Here is a 17,689-nt window from a genome sequence, read left to right on the forward strand (position 1 = left end):
AGAAGAGCTCAGAATGAATATTTCTGGAGAAAAAATGAACTGAAGCACCTGCTGGGTCTTCCATCATCCATTTTTCCTTTAAAGAACCTAGTTACAATATGACAGAGAAACTCATCACTGGCAGGAGCCAAATATATCACACTGTTTCCACTGCACTGCTGCCAAGTTGGCTTGAGCCAATGGTATTTTAGGATGTTTTCCGTATCGTCGGAACACATTGAGAATCACAAGGGACAGCACCTTATGTCCTAACGCTTCACAGAGCTGGGAAAACTACAGTTGGGAATCATTAGTGGGTAATGAAGGAGCTACACAGCAGTTTGGAATGAGTCTTCTAAGCTCTTGTGATGGGAGATCAGGTATTAATGCATGTTTGGGAGGGTCTTTTTTCAGGGGACTGAAGACTGCTTTATATGAGTGGTTGGCGTATGCCTCAGGGCATACACTGGAAAGCCTTGAAAGCCAACACATCTTCAGTAGAAGTCTGTGGTGCGAGGTGGGCAAACAAATGCTACACCACCTCTGCAATCTTTGGCCAAACTTTCCATTAATGTCAGGTGGCAAATATTTTGAAGTTTTCTCATTGCATTTTTTTCTTGCTTAACAGTTTGTTTGCGCTTACCAGAACCTTGTGTAGCTGTCCTGGTATTGTCAGTATGGTGCACTGATGAGGGGAGGAGCTGAAAGACCTTTTGGGGAGTTTGAGTGGAATTGTTCTAACATTAACCTTCTCAAAGTTAGATATCTAACTTAAAAGAACGGTTTAGACACTCTATAGTTAAAGGAGAGACATCAGTACCTCCAAAGGATATGATATAACCTTGCCTGAGATAAGCATTTAAGGTAGATGGGATGAGTCCATGGAAGTGCTCGTACCTCTCCATTGAGAGGAGAGGAAACCAATTCATCTTCCTTAGGCCAGATGCCTACTTTGTACCTGGACAAAGTTATTTCCAACAAATATTTATAGTTAACTTTAAACAAGAAAATAATTGTTGCTATGAAACTATGTTTTTCTTTTTTTTTAGGTCCTTAGAGAGAAAATATTAAAAGCAAAACTGAAACAACTGAAATATCTTGATACTTCCTTCTTTTAAAGTGAGGTGACTACTCCTGCTATACAACTCTGTTCTCTCCCATGGGTTTTGGAAAATTAGGTGGTAGAAAATAGCAGTCACAGTGAGGGTACCCAAAACAAAGACAGTGAACATATAATTTAGGAAAAAAATATTAGTTCTATATTATTATTTTTATAATTTGCGTGTTTTATATTCAAGTTGTTTATAGGAAGTACTTGAAGATAGGCCATCTTGACTATAGGGGAGGTTCTTATGCAACACAAGTGAATTGCTGAGGCCGGTCTGGGTGGATAACTCGTGCTGCTTCTTATGTATTATATGATGAGGTGATACACGGAAGGTTTTCATATCCATAGGAGATCAAACTGCCTTTCATGAATACAAAATTTCATTCCCTGTAAAAGAACACCCTCTAGTATCCAATACTTGTGGAGGGATAGAAGTCTCATCCAGCTGGTGGCACGTTGCACATTTTCTTCTGTAGATGATTCATGTTCCTCGTTCTCCTCCTCAGTAGAACTAAGTGCACTGAGTGAACACGAGTGTGTTGAATCAGAAAGAATGTCTTTGGGGACAGGAGCCACATGTTCTTATTTTTCGTGGTTTTTTTGAATGCTTTAAATCTTTCACTACTGAGCAAGATACAACCCTTCTTGTGGGACTTAACTGTGGAGAAGCCAGAGAGGACCACTGAGTGGTGGCAACAGGTTTTTGGGTTGGGAGTGTAGAAGCCACATAAGATGATGCTAATAGAATAAGCCAGATAAACGATAAATCTGTGCTTTTACTTGCCATAGAAAGGAGGTAAACATAATTCCTCACACCCTTACTTCAAAATAAGAAGACTACTCAAAAGATTATAGAAAATCATGTTTTCAATGCTGAGAACATTAACCTCATTTTCTGCCCCAGGGCTTGGCACTTTACCTAACAACTAGAAGGGTTTTTTTTGTTTGTTTTTTAAAGGTTAGTGTCCTCTGAAAAATTCAGAGGGTGCAAAAGTACAGAAAGGAGTTTCCTGGAGTTTTCTAATCTGCTTGCTAACCTCAGCCACATCTCCACATCTGACAAGGGATTAATGTTAAGATTAGTGCCCCAGGGTTTGGCACTTTACCTAACAACTAGAAGGGGTTTTTTTGTTTGTTTGTTTTTTAAAGGTTAGTGTCCTTTGAAAAATTCAGAGGGTGCAAAAGTACAGAAAGGAGTTTCCTGGAGTTTTCTAATCTGCTTGCTAACCTCAGCCACATCTCCACATCTGACAAGGGATTAATGTTAAGATTAGTTTTTACAAGTTTCATAATAGGCAGGCGAAGAAAAACCCTGAGAGTGCCATGACTGTGGAAACACGGGAATATAAAATAATGCTGTGCTGTACTGTACATCAGAGAATTCCCCCAGGAATGTGGGAACATTTATGTGGGCATCCTCAAAATTCAGATTATATGTACCATAAAGGTATGTCATCCCCTGATGGAAAGGAACTTAACATAAAAAAAAGGGGGGGTGGGGGCATTGATTATTTAGGAATCTCAGGGCATACAGAAAGATGATAACTCTCATTTGTTCCCTCTGTGTTTAGAAAGCACCCCAAAGAAAATGATTTCCAAAAGACCCTGCTATGAGATGCCCAGAAAAGCCAGGAATCACATCTCTTCAGCATTTTCTTGTCACTAGTATGTTTATTCCAGGAAATGTGGGTGGACTTCATTTGGAGTTAACAACTGCATTTGTCTTTTTCTGCTTCCTGAGGTTTTCTGTGTCATCATCAAGCATGTGAGTGTCATTTACACTATTTCTCTTTCTCAGCATTTTCTCCTTGTGGAGACGAGTTTGTCTGCTGTCGCACCACTGGGGACTCCAATGAAGTACATAATTTCTTGCTTTTTCTGTCATTGCTCTGTATTTTCTCCCCTGTAACCTCTGAACTCTGATATGAAGCCAGAGAACACAGAAGGACCATTAAGTACTTATGGTTTGGTTCGGTTTGTTTTTAAGAAACAGAAATGACTGATATCCAAAAGTGCACAATTTCTCTCTTAGCTTCAAATCATTTTAGCTGGTTTCTGCAGTTGAACCTGGCAGTCCTCATTTCGCTGCCACGCACTGCCTGCTAGAAGAGATTTTGCTTATATAGGACAATAATAGGATATCATAAGTCACAAAATTATCTGATACAACTCAGCATGTATATGTTGAAAACTGAGTTTCATTACATCTGCTTTAGTGCCTTTAGGATTCCACCAAAAAGACAGCAGTAGATATTTTCCTCCCTTACGAATGGTGCACACTGAATCCCATACAACGCAAACGGAGAAAATGAGCATGGTAGGGAACATCTCCATGGGCAGGTGTGAGTAACCGGAATTACTTCATCTTAGAAGAGACAAATCAGCAGTGAAGAAGGCAGTGCAGCCTGGGAGGAAAGCTGGGGGATCACGAACAAGAGCATCCTCAGGAGAGCATCATACAAAAAGATGTCCAATAGAAATAATTGATGATAATATTCATAAAAGTAGTGCATGGGAACCATAGTGTGGAGGACTGGTTAAACTCCACTCTCTAATTAGAGAACAGGGGAAAGCAAATGTACTGCTCTTTTCAAGGATGTGAAACTGGAGTTAGCCAGGGTCACCAACTTTCCCTGGCAGCGAGTCTTGTACAAAGACTGTCCTACAGGTTGCTTTCAAAGGACCAGGCTCACTTTCACTCTTCCTTTCACTATGAGGAGAAAAAGCCTCAAATTTATTCATCTTCATCTACCTTAGATTTACTTAGCAGAAGTAGGTTAGAAGAAGGGAGATTCTTCCACAACAGCTTAACTTTCAAATAGGGCAATATCAAAAACAGAACAGTAAGCAATCAGTCAAAACACGTAACAAATACTAAACATGTGAACCACAAACTATTCAGTGTGATACCCTGAAAGTCTGGACCTGAGAATCTATTTTTAGGAATATTTTCTCTCATAATTAGATAAACCAAATATAAATCACTTCGTCTTGCTGCTGCCAGAAGAATCTTTTTAAACAATCCATTCATTTAATTCACCTGGGATGAGGAGTTATTTAAAAAATATTTGTGCAAAAGCTTGTCAAACTGATTATTGTTAATTATTAGTAGACACTGTGCTGAGGTGACACTTTGGTCTACACAGATGTTAGTGTAAAAATAACTGATTATTAGATACATTAAGAAAAAGAAACTTCTGGGATGAAGTTCACTGAACTTGCAGTAAAAGAGGAAGAGCCTTAACTCTTTGCGAGGAAATGTTGTAATCCAACCTGTGAAAAAAAAATCCCTTTTAAAAATATTCTGACATTTCCTGATTTTTATTACTTGAAAATATACTATCACTATGATGAAGCTGCAAAGATGTTTAGCTTGTATTTTGACAGACAATGACAGCAATAGTAAGGCTTTATTTATACAGCAGAGCATGCTATGTAGCAAAGAATATTTGAAAATATTCTGTATCTTAAAGACGCTGTCAGGAACTGGTTAGTCATAACTTGCTAATACGAGCAATTTTAAAGCAAATGGATATTAGAGAAGAAGTGACCAGCAACCAAATAAGTAAGTTACCCTTTTGTCTCCTTGACCTTTGACTCACTTGGATCCAAATTTGACAAAGATTGCAGCTGCTAAGTATATTACCACGAGATGTAGGTAGTGGCTTTTAGTCAGACTAAAAAAATAACGCCCCCCCCCCCCCCCCAACACCAATACAACTTAACTTTTTCTTCTGGAGAAAAGATAACGAGGGAACTGACGTCTCTTGGAATATATAAACACTCCCTCGGAGTTTAGAGGCTATGTGCTTGGTGGGGAGATTTAGCTGCTTCTCTTCTCATTACTTGATGTAAGTCATGTGTTAAGTACTTGTACGTTCAGCTGAAAAGTCAGTTGCCCTTATTCAAGGTGAGTCATATGATACAACGTTTAAAATCAGAGGGTTTTCCTCAGAAATACTTTTAAAATCAGTTAGTGGAAAGCTCTTGAAAAGATTTATTTTTAATATAAAATAAAATTACAGGATTTTGCAAAGCTGTTTGCAAGAAACAGTGAAATTTTACATGTATTAGTGAAATGCTTCGTTACTATGTTGGCAATGGTATTTTATGTTCGGTATTGCTGGCTTTCCCAATTGCATTCTGTCTTTTGATATTTAATATGCTTGAAACTACAGTTCTGGAGTCATGTGAATTTATAAGAAATGCATCTTTTTAAAGTAATATTTGTAGTATTTTCTATTGCAGATAAAAACCTCTGAACTATAATTTCAAAGTACATCAAAGATTAAAAAAAAAAAAAAGCAGAATTAACCTCTTCCCTGCAAATGTATCTCTTAATAATTTCAGGATCTGACCTTGGAGAAACTGGAACTATGTTTAAAGAAACACCATGTTTTCGGATTGAAACTCTTAATAGGAATTTTCAAAGCCCGTTTTAATTTTCACTACACACACTGCTTCTTCCCCATGTAGTTGCCCTCATTTGGGGCAATAAATCTGATTCTCTGTCAGAATGGAAGTAATACCATGTCAAACAATGTTCAAAAATTACTATTAGAGCTGGAGGAATCATTAAGAAAATACAGATAATATTCTTTGATTTTTATAAGGGCTTGCTTTAAACTGACATGTACAGAAGTATAAGTTAAGTAGGCAAGAAAAAGTTTAATAACATTTTGCATCTTTCCTCCTATTCAGTTGCTTATAAATTGTCTTTTCAGAGATTTGAATGGACCGTTTCCATTGTCAATATTTTATTAAGGACATTTGAAACAATATTAAAAAGTACATACCCAACACTAGAATGGGGTGAATATTCTTATTGATCTTGTAGTACAATCTAAGTTTAATTGATACTATAGTCTCATAGACAATATCTAATTTTGTTATGGTACTCTCTATTCTGCTTAAGGTAAATTATTTTCACTTGAATATGAATTCCCAGACACAACTGCATTCTTATTGGAAATTTCTACTTTAATCTTCTTATTTTACATTCAGTTGTGATAGATGAGAATAGCTTGTTGACTTCTATGTGAAATTGAGTGTTGTGTTATGTTGTGAGTGCTCTTCATTGCAGTTGTGTAATGGATAATTTGAATTGCATAAACTGAGATATGTCTAGACTGCTATTGCATTGTGTTTGGTGGGAGAAGGGTGAATATTTTACAATTTGCGAAAGCTTGGAATAAACACAAGTTATTAGCAGCCAGTTGCTTTCTAGCTGTTTGTTGCTAGTGCTCATGAGAGATACCTAGTCTGCCTAACACAAAAAAAATCCATAGGAACAGCTTGTAGAAACTTAGATGGAAATGTATTTTGGTGGAAGGTGTATATCTGTTGAATTTGAAAAGGTTCAGTATGTAAGCTAAGAAAAAAAGTCTGACAATGCCTAAAAGCCCTCTTTAAACATTCATGGAAGAGATAATTTCCATTTTTAATTTTAAAATGTGTATTTCCACACTTTTAAAAAAAATCTGCTAGAATAGAGAGCATTGGGGAAAAAAATCAACCTGAAATATGTACTTTTCAGAATTTGATTTCACTGAGAATTTCTGCTTCTCCTTAGATTTGTTACAGTGTGCAACAGCAGTCAGATTTTTAAATCCCCACATCACTTATCCAGTGAGTTGCACAGCAGTATTACAGTTATGCTTTTGCCAGACTAAAGATCCTGATCTGAACATATCTACAAAGATATGAGAGTTGGTCCTAGTGACTTTCACTTAAAAGTTCTTCAGGTCTAATGAATTTCTAACTTGAGTTTCCTTTGCAAAGTTTGCCATTAGCCACATTATGCATCCATCCACTATACCAAAGAGCCTTTAATAGCTTGGTGTTTTTATAATTCAGTCAAGTTGTCTTTCAGTTATCTTTGTGAAAAGTGCAACAGGTTGCATGAAAAGCTTGGGAGAATAGATTTTTTTCTTGATGTTATCTGTTTGATTATTTTCTATTGCTGTTGTGTGCAAAGGCACAGAGTAACAGAGCTGGTAGAGAGGAAAGCAACTAAGTAAACCTGCAGTTCAAATAAGGTGCACCTCCTCCAGCAAAAAAGCCAGGTTTACAGCTCTAAAGTGATTCTTCTCAGTCTCTAGCCAAAGTCAAAAACTTTAGCCAAATCTGGTTTCTGTCTTGGTCCCCTGTATGTGCAGGTAAAGCAACCAAAGAGTAAAGTTTTGATATGGGAACCACAAGGAATCACCTGGTGGCAGGTGGCAGAACTGGCTGACTTTTGTAAGAAAGGTATTTTTCTGAGATTGCAAGTAGTCTTTCAGTCATACATACTTGCAAGTATCCAAGGAGAAATGATTAAAATACCAAATAAGCTCAAATGTACTGAAGTAGTCATTGTTAATGTCAAGGGACCCATAAACTGCTGCTAATGCAAGAGCAGGCAAAAGGTGGGTTTCCAACACAGATAAAAGGAGCAGTCTGGGCTCAGGTACAGGTATGATATAATTGTGAGTTTGGTTGGGCATGGGAGGACACATCATTAGCCTGTTGACCATGGTGCCATATATGTCAGTGCATGCTGTACGTGTTCTTTTTTCAGTAAAAGGACCTCATAACTGCATTTATGAAAATAAAAGACATGCTATTCCTACATCTGCTTTACTATTTAGAAATCCATGAAGATTTTTTAACCCTTTAATCCTCATGTGTAAAATGGGAATTCAGGTTGAGTTGTTCTTCCACTCCATCTTTCTTGTTTTCCTTTGCTCTCTGTGTTTGGCCTTGAATGTGTAACTAACTCTGTAACTAATACCTGCTTTAAAATTGATTTAGAGATGATCACATGTTAACAAACAGAAATTGGTAAGAGTAAAAAGGATATGGCCAATGACATCTAAAATAGAAAACAGCAGACTTTCTGTTAGCTGGAGGTCTAAAGCAAATAATAAACCTGCAAATTCTGTGGATGTGATTAATTCCTGAGCAAGAATAAATTGCAAATTAGGCAGCTCTTTATCTCAGTTATTCATAAACAGGAACAAATAGGAAAAAAATATCACTGGGAGCTTATGTTTTACCATATATCTCAGCACTAGTATCATTCTGATTTTCTTTACAACACCTTTCACTGGGGGCCAGATCTTAAGATCTGTTAGCACATATTACCAGCAACTGTTGTTTTCCAATGAGTAATTGCAGGGTTTTTTTTTCTGAGACTGAATGGTCTTGAAATACAAAGTGTTACATCTTTCAAAGATCAAAATCTAGGCTCTCTTTAAGAAGTCAGTCTTTCTGTAAGGCAATTGGGATTGATGAAACTAGGTGATGGTAAGAATGCAGCTCTAAAAGGAAAATCCAGTCATGCCTTTGTCATGAAGTTGCCAAAACAAAGTTCTGCCCCTTCAGTAGTAGACTGTGGACGGACCGAGATCTGGAATGACAGGCTTCTCGTAGGTGCCTCCCATGGGAGGCTGCCGTTCCCACCAAGGTGCTGGTGGACCTTGAGGACTTCCTTACTGGCATAACGCAGAAACAGCCTGCATAGCTCATGCTAGGGGTGTAAACTCCTGGTTTTGCTTGAAGTGGGAGCCATGGGCATTGCAGGCTGCGAAAAAAGCAGAGGGCTATAGCCTCTTCCTTTGGCACAGAGAGATTTTAGAGAAGGTGCTTGCCTCAGGAAGTGTCAGACAAATAATAATTATGTCAGTTTGCAACACAGCCAAGGGAAAAAAAAAAAGACTAATGAAAGAACTTATCAGTCTTTTAGGGAATTGGAATAAAAAAAGATAATGAACTGTAACAAGTGACTAGCTTGGCAAAAGTACATACAACTTTTTTTTTTTTTTTTTTTTTTTTTTGGCACTGGTTATCATTGTCTGGCTGATTTTGACATGTTATCTTTCTACCTGCTTCACGTCATGCACTCTGTACTTTGAGCTTTGGAATGTGATTTTTTTGTTCACTCTCTCCTTATGTTAGCAACTTCTCTCAGGAACATCAGTGAGTCTATTCAGATCAAGAAGTGAGAAAAAAACATCAAGCCTTACAGCAAGAATATTTTTACATTCTCTGTCTGCACCCTGACAAAGGAAAGGAATGGGCTGTAACAGAAACTGTGGGCTCCTCACTGGGGCCATCATTGGTGCTGTGCTGGCTATCTTCGGAGGAGTTCTGGTACCAGTTGGAGATAACCTTATAGGCAAAGCAATAAAAAAAGTACAAATTTTTTCTTTTTTTTTTTTTTTCAATCTATATGGTTTGTGGTTATTGAATAGTCATTATTTCTAAATCTTGTGTTCTGTTTCTGCTTTTTTCTTTTTTTTTTTCCTTTATTAAACCTGTTTTTTGTAATATATGCAATCCAAACTTCCCTGGGAATAGGTGCTGCAGCAATACTTTTTTTAATATATTAATTATATTGTCATGTTTACTTGCTTGCTGTCTTTCATGCTTCACATAAGAAGCCAAAATATTGTTTTCAAGATGTGTTTTCAGTAATGTAATTTAAAACTAAGCATTTTTTATTTTTATTTTAATTATGCTTGTTTCTAGTTTCTTTATTTTTTCCCCACTTGATGCATTTACTTATTTTTCTGGGGTTTTTTTCTTATTTTGGTACTCACTCCATGCACTTATATTTATGTACTGTAAATAATCTAAACAAACTTCTGATGCAGAATCTAATCCTACACTTACATGCATTCAGCTCATATTCTGTGACTATATGATCCAAGCCAATGTGCTCCGCAAGACCACAGGATCTGATCATATACATCTCCTTGATTCAAGGAGTGTGAAGAGTAACTGAAGTAGAGTGTTGTAGCCCTGGCAGACACAATTTTTTTCTGTTTTTTTAGATGATTTTATTTCTTTAAAATCTAGTTTTGTCTTTAAAGAAAAATGAAAAGTTAATTTGTTAAATCTTCCGTGAAAAGGGTGTATAAGTGAGGGTCTAAATCATGGAGTAATCTGGAGTGAAGGACCATGGAAGCCCTGGGGTGTCCACCATGGAGACATGGGGTCTCCTTGGAGTCACTGCAGCCAAAATGGGCTCTCATTCAGTTAAAAATCTAGAAACCTTAAGGTCTTTGGCTGATGGTTAGTCTTCCTAATGATCTGCTGTGGCGCTGAAGACTGTGGAGATCTTGGAGATACTTATTCAAAGGCCCTTCTGGAAGACTGCCCTTAACTCAACAGCTATTGAAGTCTATTGAGGAGGTGGTTATATGAACTGTCAGGAAACGTTAAACTGTCTGTTGAGGCCCTGCCTAGATTCTACCATCACTTTTTTAAAAAACTGGAAAAAATGGTTTCTACATAACATTTTAATTTTGTCAGCAAACTCAGTGGAAACCTAACTGTAGAGGAATTTTCCAATTCTTATTGTAATTTTCATGAAATTTTCAAATTTATAGAAAATAAAAAAATAATTCTCACTAGATAATGTCTCACCCACCTTGCAACATTTTACAAAAAAGTCATACTTTCTATATTTGCAAATAATTTTAATTGATTGACATATTGAGGAAATGGCAGGTTTTCTAGAAAGCACATAGTTTTGAAAATTACATTAAATATTTACTTTGAGTTAATCCAGAGAGTTGTCTTATGCCATTAAGTATTTTGAAAGCAAATTACACATATTAGCAATGTTATGTGTTCATCTGTTTACTTATAATAATGAACCAGTTATACAGCATGGTTTGCAAATGTCTACATATGAAATTATACCTGCATCGGTTCTTAGTGGTAAAGTATTAGATGTAATTTTTTCCTCAACCTCTTTATAATTTTCTGCATTGTGATCATGTTTCAGATGCTTGTACCTCTTTCAAGGCAGCTTGTTTGATATACATAAAAAGGAAAACTTGTACCAGTATTCACACAAAACATAAAAGAGTAAATTTGTAGAGGCTTTATTTATTTAAGTAAATAGATACTTTTTTTCCTAAGCACAAGTCATACTAGATTATTTTTTTCCTATTTATCATGCTGACTCTTTAGTGAGACCATGAGACTCTAAGACAATTCCTTTTCAGAAAAGATATGCCAAGGTGCAAGAGCTGAAATATGCCATCAGTTCAGCTCAAGAGGGACTTGAGTCTAACTAAATCTGATTTACCTGTGTTGATGAAAGAGCTAGTAAGAAAAACAAATATTTGTTATTCACTGCAGTTCTATTTAAGGTAAATATAGAGCTGACTGCAAAGGAAACAGGTCTGCTGAGCAGAGCATACTGAAAATACATTTTTTCTGAAATCTTTCACTTTTGCAAATATTTTTTAAGGAAATGTTTAGTAGAAACAGATCAGTTTCAATGACAATTTTATTTGGAATTTCTCAAGAATAGAGACTCTAGGACAGGAAAAAACCTAATGAGCTAGATGTTCTCTCAGATATGGCCTGTAAGCATTTATATTTCCTTTTAGACTCGTGTGAGGCAAAGCCTGATCTTAGGTCCTCACCCACTGGGTGAAAACAAATGTCAAAATGACATATTTTTAATAAAAAGGAAAAACTCTTTCAGCTATCACCATTATAAGTAAAATCATGTCTTAAATTCTGCACAGTCCAAAGCTTGAAAAAAGACCCCTAGTTGTTCCCCTGCCTATTCTATCTCAGAATAAATCCTAGTTCTTTGCACAAATTGACAGCCACACAATAAGACCAAATCTATATTTCAAGGGGAAATGAATTTTGCTATAAAAAGTTATTGCTGGATTAGAGAAACAAATGTTGAATATTTTTTTTTCTCCTGAATGAATAGTTTTAGGGCATTTCATACTGTAACAAGTCAAATTGTCATAAATTAACTTGTTATCAAGATTTAGTCAAATCACATTATCATCAATTTACTCTCAAGCAAGTCCAGTTGAGCTTCTTAGCATCTCCCAATAAATAGGGACAACTTTAGTTTCAAAAATCAATGCAATCAATAGTTCTTACCATTCTTGTTCTGCTAGCAGCAGGAGCCTGAGCATGCTTCCCTTAAGCACACACCTTTGCAGCTTACCAAACCCTGCCAGCCTCATTTCTTCTTTATTGCAGTCATTGAGAGACTAGCCTGAGTAAACACTGCAGGACATATTTTGCTGGAAGGCTGCATACTGTTGTTGCAGCAAAGAGAAAGCATCTGCAAGTGTAATCTCAGGTGCCCTTAGAAATTTGACAGAGACTCTCAGGGTATAGGCTGTTATCTCCTATCAGGTAGGTGCTGTTCTCCACCCATGAACAATCCATGGGTGGACAACCCAAAGTCCATGTAACACCAAGATGTCATCGCTCGTGTATTCCAGTTTATTAATATACATCTGTGCTTCAACGCAAAACACATTGCTATCTTCTCCAACCCCAGACTGCTCTACCTGTGTCTCAGACCTTTTTGGGATAAGCTGTTTCTACTCTTGCCTCCAGCAGGTTTAAAGAATTTCAACATTATGTACATTTTCTGAATCTTTTTAGAGGCTCTTTAAAGAAACTGTCACTTGAAGAGTACACTCAAAATGACACCACCAGCAGCATCTTGAGTGGGATTAGTACTAAGCTATTTCAGCTCTGATACTATTCAGGGAGAGGAGACTTCCTCCTTAAAAGGTGCCCTTGATTTCAGTACCAAAGGGCAAAAATCCTCATTTCCCCAAACACTGAATCTATCCCAAGGGGAGAGATGCCTTTCCATGAAGGCCTTACGGGTTTAGAAAACTGTCCTTGGTAAGTTAGGAGTGAAACATGAAAGTTTCAAAGTTCTTTACAAAAAATATTTTGTTGGAGGCTATCAAAATGTACCTTTTTAACTGACTCCACACATTTCGGTGGCACGCTATCATGTCTATTATCATTATTATTAGACATTATCATGTCTAACATTAAAGATATCAAAAGGAAAGGTGAATTCAAAACAACAAATCAGAAAGCTTGCCTCTGATATTGTTGAAAGGAGATATTTTGCCATGGCTCAATTACTCCTTTTTGCCTTTCCCTCCCTTAAATCAATATTATTTATTTAGGCAAAATTCCCATCATTTCAGTTATGAAAAAACTTTTTTTTTTTTTCCAGCTGATCAGCTTTTTTTTCCAGCTAGGTCTAACCACTCAAACCCATTGGTAGCTGATTCATTTGTCAGAATAATCTTTATCACCACTTTTCTAAGAGCTTTTGGTTTCTGCCTGAGCACGTGAGCTCTGGAGGTTAACAGAGGTCATATAAAGTTACTCAATATATTTAATTCCTGATGAATTGATAGGACAGAATGGTGTATGATTTGCCACAATACCTCAGTTCTGCACTCTTTCTGTAGAGTCCTCAGGGTTAGTCTCTGCTATTTTTAGAAATAAAGCTATCAATTTTAACTATTATTATGTTTAGCCATCTGTCTTTACACATCTGCTCTCCGTGATTGGCCAGATTATATCTCCTCAGCTACTGGAGGCACAGGAAACACTTCTAATTTAAAATTGTGTTTGTGACATTCATATGCCACTTCTTTATCTAAACTAATGAAGCTAAAGCAACTGCTGGCTCTCAGCATAATATAAGTGATCTAATCACACATATTCCAGCATTATCAATGATAAACTTCATTGGCTTCCATGATTTTTTATGATCAAGGACTGAAAAAGGACTAAAAGTTTTTATCCAACAAAGCCTGAATAGAAAGGCTAATAATAAGCTAATTATCATCACTTAAAAAGTAATAAATGGCTATTTGTATCTTGAGCTGCAAAATGGAAGAAGATTATTTGCTTCCCTGAAACTTAACTTATTCAGTTTTACAGAATTGTATTGTTTGTTTCCTCCAGCTTACATATGCAGCCCAACACATAGAGATAAACTAGTAACAATTTTGTTGCAGCCTAAAGTATTCATGGCATCTCTCAGTTCCCAGAAAATGGCACCTTTTGTCCATCTGGACAGATCCTTTGTCAAGACATCAACTTTGTTTTACATTTTGTATTAATCAGAAATCATGATGGCTGAATTTAGCGTAAAGCAACAAAGTACGGCAAGCTTCTATTGCCGACTGCTCGGCATTTGTTGAATTTATGTATTGCCAGTTGACCCACCACAAATGGGGGGAAAATTGTGTCAGAAACAAAAGGGGTTAAAGTTCCCATTGACTTCACTCAGTCTTGCACATTTAGGTCATGAGATGAACTTGGCTGTGTAGCAATTACATATTGTATAGCTACTTTTGCTAACAGTAGTTAACTGTTGCATAAGACGTTACAGCTGATGTAGGTTGACTAGGGAGTTGAGAAGTGTTTCATATTATCAATTGCAAATTAGTAGTTTCCCAAATTACCCTACCTTTCATAATATCACAAAGCATGGCAGTGTTACTAGGGGAATATACAAGTGACCAGCCATAGAGAGGGCTAATATTTGGGGCTGGCCTCACCAGTGATCAGACAGCCAAAACCCAAGGGCTTGCTGGTTTGAGGATATTAGTTTTATTAAATGAAGACATGAATTAAGACAGAGCTCTAGATTTTCTTCTGCTTTAACCCGCCATTTGCACTCTCGAAGTATGTGACAGGGAATCATGCACACCTCCTTTGTGGAAGAAATGTTGTTAACAATAATGGCTGAATGCCACCAAAAATAATGGTCTTGCTCCCTTCCTCCCTCTCCCTCTTTTGTCCTGCTGCTTCCCTTGTTTTAACTCTGGTTCTTATCTGCTCCTTCCCCCTACCCACACCACTGAGCCAAGTGGCTCACTGGTAGAAAGGTAACGCAAAAAAAAAAAAAAAAAAAGAAAGAATCTTCCTCCAGTCTGGCAGGCAGAAACAGCTCCCTGAGGAATGAGAGCTGGCACAAAGGAAGGTTGGATCAGCTGTCCCCTTGAAGCATCCCCCAAGAGTGTCCATGGTGGCATTAACACAGAGTAAATGGTGGGCTGCAGATCCACATAGTAACTTGTTGTGACCTGGCTGTCCTATGTGCTCAGGTCCCAGGGACCTCTTCGTACAATGCCCAAAGTAAGTTTTCTCTGTTGGCATTTCCTAAGGGTATAATATGGACATAGTAGTTATTCTTGCATGAAAAATAAAGGAGAGCCACCTCACCTCTTTAGGTGGACAGCAAATTTGTTCTAGATTGGTAAGAAAGTACATAGTATAGTAAAGTACAGTAAGGGGCAGTACAAAAAGTACATTAAAAGGCTCGTCACATAGCCTACAGTCTCAGTTTACATGGAAAGTTGTCCTGGTTGTACTAAAAAGCTGGTATAAAGTCCTTGCACACTCTCAGCTTTCCCTGCAATAGCAGAGAGAGGATTAGAGGCAAAGATCCACCCTTTGGAAAAAATAATATCATTTACATGGAGAAAGCTGTGAGGAAGCATGTTCCTTGTATTCTTCCAAGTCAACACAAAGTCATAAGATGTGATCATTGCAGAATAAACATTTTTCAAAGTGCCTAAAACTTCTAAAGCTAGAGGCAGATTGGGGACTATTTCTGTGCCTCTCAAGGATGGGAGGAGAGGTCCCATGGCTCCGGCACTCTGAGCAAACTCTCCAGTGGCAGGGGAATTTGCATATCATTCTGTGCTATTATAACCCCTAGCAAAGGGCTATAAAGAGAGGGAGGAATGGATGGAGGGAAAAACTTAAAGCTTTTAAGAAGCAAGTAACCCTGCTTTAAAATCTATCGTCACAAGGTCAAAACTTCTCTATTAATTTCTGTGCCTGTGTGCTGTTGACTTCTAGAGAGATTAGTTTGTCCTCTTGACTATATAGGTGCCAGGAATCCTTGATCATTTCCCTATCCTAGTTACACAGAGGCAGGAGGTCAAATCCTGGCATCTGCCCCCATCCCAGGACCTTGCTGAATACAGATCGCAGACAGACTCTGAGCAGACCGAGCTGCGCGTTTCTTTATGTCAGCCTGCTTCTTCCAGATCCTTTGAGCAATTCTCTGTGGAAACTGAAAAAGTGATTTCCAAATCATGTAAGCATTCCTCTCTTCACCAAGGAGATGGTCTGCCCCATGCTGGATCACAGCTTTGATAGAGTCTTGGGCCTCCTGAGGTTTGCAAAACCAGGCTGAAGAGAATTTTAGCTGTGGGGTTTGAGTGCAAGACCTCAAGCTGATAACACATTTACTGTGGCAAGGTTTCCTTCCCCTCTCACACAAATCACATAAATTATACCAGATATTCAGACAGCAAGCCCAGTGCTTTACACCACCAGCAAGGCATTTGCAACTCCACCATACAGGCTTTCCATAGACAAAGCCCTACCTGTGTTACGAGTTCTCCAAGACATCGTATTCATTTCTAACTGCAGTGGTTCTTAATTGGTAGTATCCTTTTTTATTGATGGTGGTTGCTAAGTAAACTCTAGAGGCAGAAAATTAAGGTAGAAAGAAAATTTAGCAACTTGTAATTTAAAATGCCTTTTCTTGCTATCTGGAGGCATTCCAGCCTTTTTCTTCCTGGGACTCTGTGAGCTGTGCAAATTAATTAATTAATATTGCACAGCTCCAATAAAAAAACATTTTATATGTTGGAGCCAGGCAGCCTAGGTTTTTCTTCTTATTGAAAAAAACTTTTCTAAATTTTTACCACCAAGGGGAAAAACATTATCCCAGGACTTTGTGAAAATCATATAGAAAGAGGCCTGATGTAGACCAGGCAGAGCAGGCATTCCCCTGACAATACAGGAAACATACCTTCAAACTCTCCTTCGCACTGTACAGTCCCAAGGTCTGAATAGGCGTTTACTGTATTATAGCTGAGTGCCACAGACATAAAGCTGTTGGTTACTCTAGAGTGGTACCTGATGTCCTGTCTTGTCCTCATATCCATATTTTTCCCTCATTCCCTGTACCCGGGAAACCTTCCTAACAAAATGTTATCAAAACTGGAGAGATTTCTTAGAAACTCTCAGTTTTGGTGACAAGAGTTTTCTGACAAAAAACCCAGTCCTGCAAGAACACTATTTGCTTCTCTGGGTGCAAAATTACTTAGTGCCTGAGTAATGCTCAGAGATAACTCTCATTTCCTCCCCTGGGCTATTTGCAAATGTATGAAAAGTAGTTTATGGATTCTAAAAACTGCTGGGTATCATTCAGTCATTCAAAGATTTTCTTTTTACAAATTATCAGTGGATTTGGCAAGTATTTGGGAACTAAGGCAATGCCTGACCACAGCAGTAGGAAAGTTTTGCTACTGGCTGCAGTAGCAATTATATCAGCTTTGTGGTCACTTATTTTAGGGGGACTCACTTTTGCTGTCACTGAGTGGGAATGTCAGGCTGCCTTCAAATGTTGGCCAAAAATGTGTGCTGTATGCCTCACATTGATGAGCAAATATCTTTTTTTTCCTGTTTGTTTGCGAATCTTCTACAATCATCTGCAGCTTGTCACTCATTTTTTGTGGTTAATTTTAGTTTTGATTTTTGTCCTTTTAGGAAGCTGTCATTGCAAATGGTACCATTGCTTTTGAAAATTGGCTTGTGCCAGGAAGTTCAGTTTACAGGCAATTTTGGGTTTTCCATGTGCAAAATCCCTCAGAGGTATTAGACCAAGGATTACGTCCAAAACTTGAACAAAGAGGACCTTACACATACAGGTAAGCAAAGCCCCACTGAATATGTGACATGACATATCAGAAGGTTTGCTAAAGTCAGAGAAAGTTCTGC

The 17,689-nt window shown here is 37.7% G+C and overlaps 1 protein-coding gene across 1 annotated transcript in view; it reads left to right on the plus strand.

Moving 5' to 3' along the window:
* Positions 1-4,800: 4,800 nt before the first annotated feature.
* CD36 (CD36 molecule (thrombospondin receptor)) overlaps positions 4,801-17,689 on the plus strand; it is a 30,460-nt gene continuing 17,571 nt past the window's right edge. The window contains exons 1-3 of the mRNA XM_009328357.1: positions 4,801-4,997; positions 9,026-9,262; positions 17,459-17,619. Of these exons, the coding sequence (XP_009326632.1) occupies positions 9,143-9,262; positions 17,459-17,619 (281 nt within the window). The 5' untranslated portion in view covers positions 4,801-4,997; positions 9,026-9,142. The remainder of the gene's footprint in view (positions 4,998-9,025; positions 9,263-17,458; positions 17,620-17,689) is intronic.

This window comes from Pygoscelis adeliae, unplaced genomic scaffold, assembly GCF_000699105.1.
Source record: "Pygoscelis adeliae isolate BGI_AS28 unplaced genomic scaffold, ASM69910v1 Scaffold267, whole genome shotgun sequence".
Classification (NCBI taxonomy): Eukaryota; Metazoa; Chordata; class Aves; order Sphenisciformes; family Spheniscidae; genus Pygoscelis; species Pygoscelis adeliae.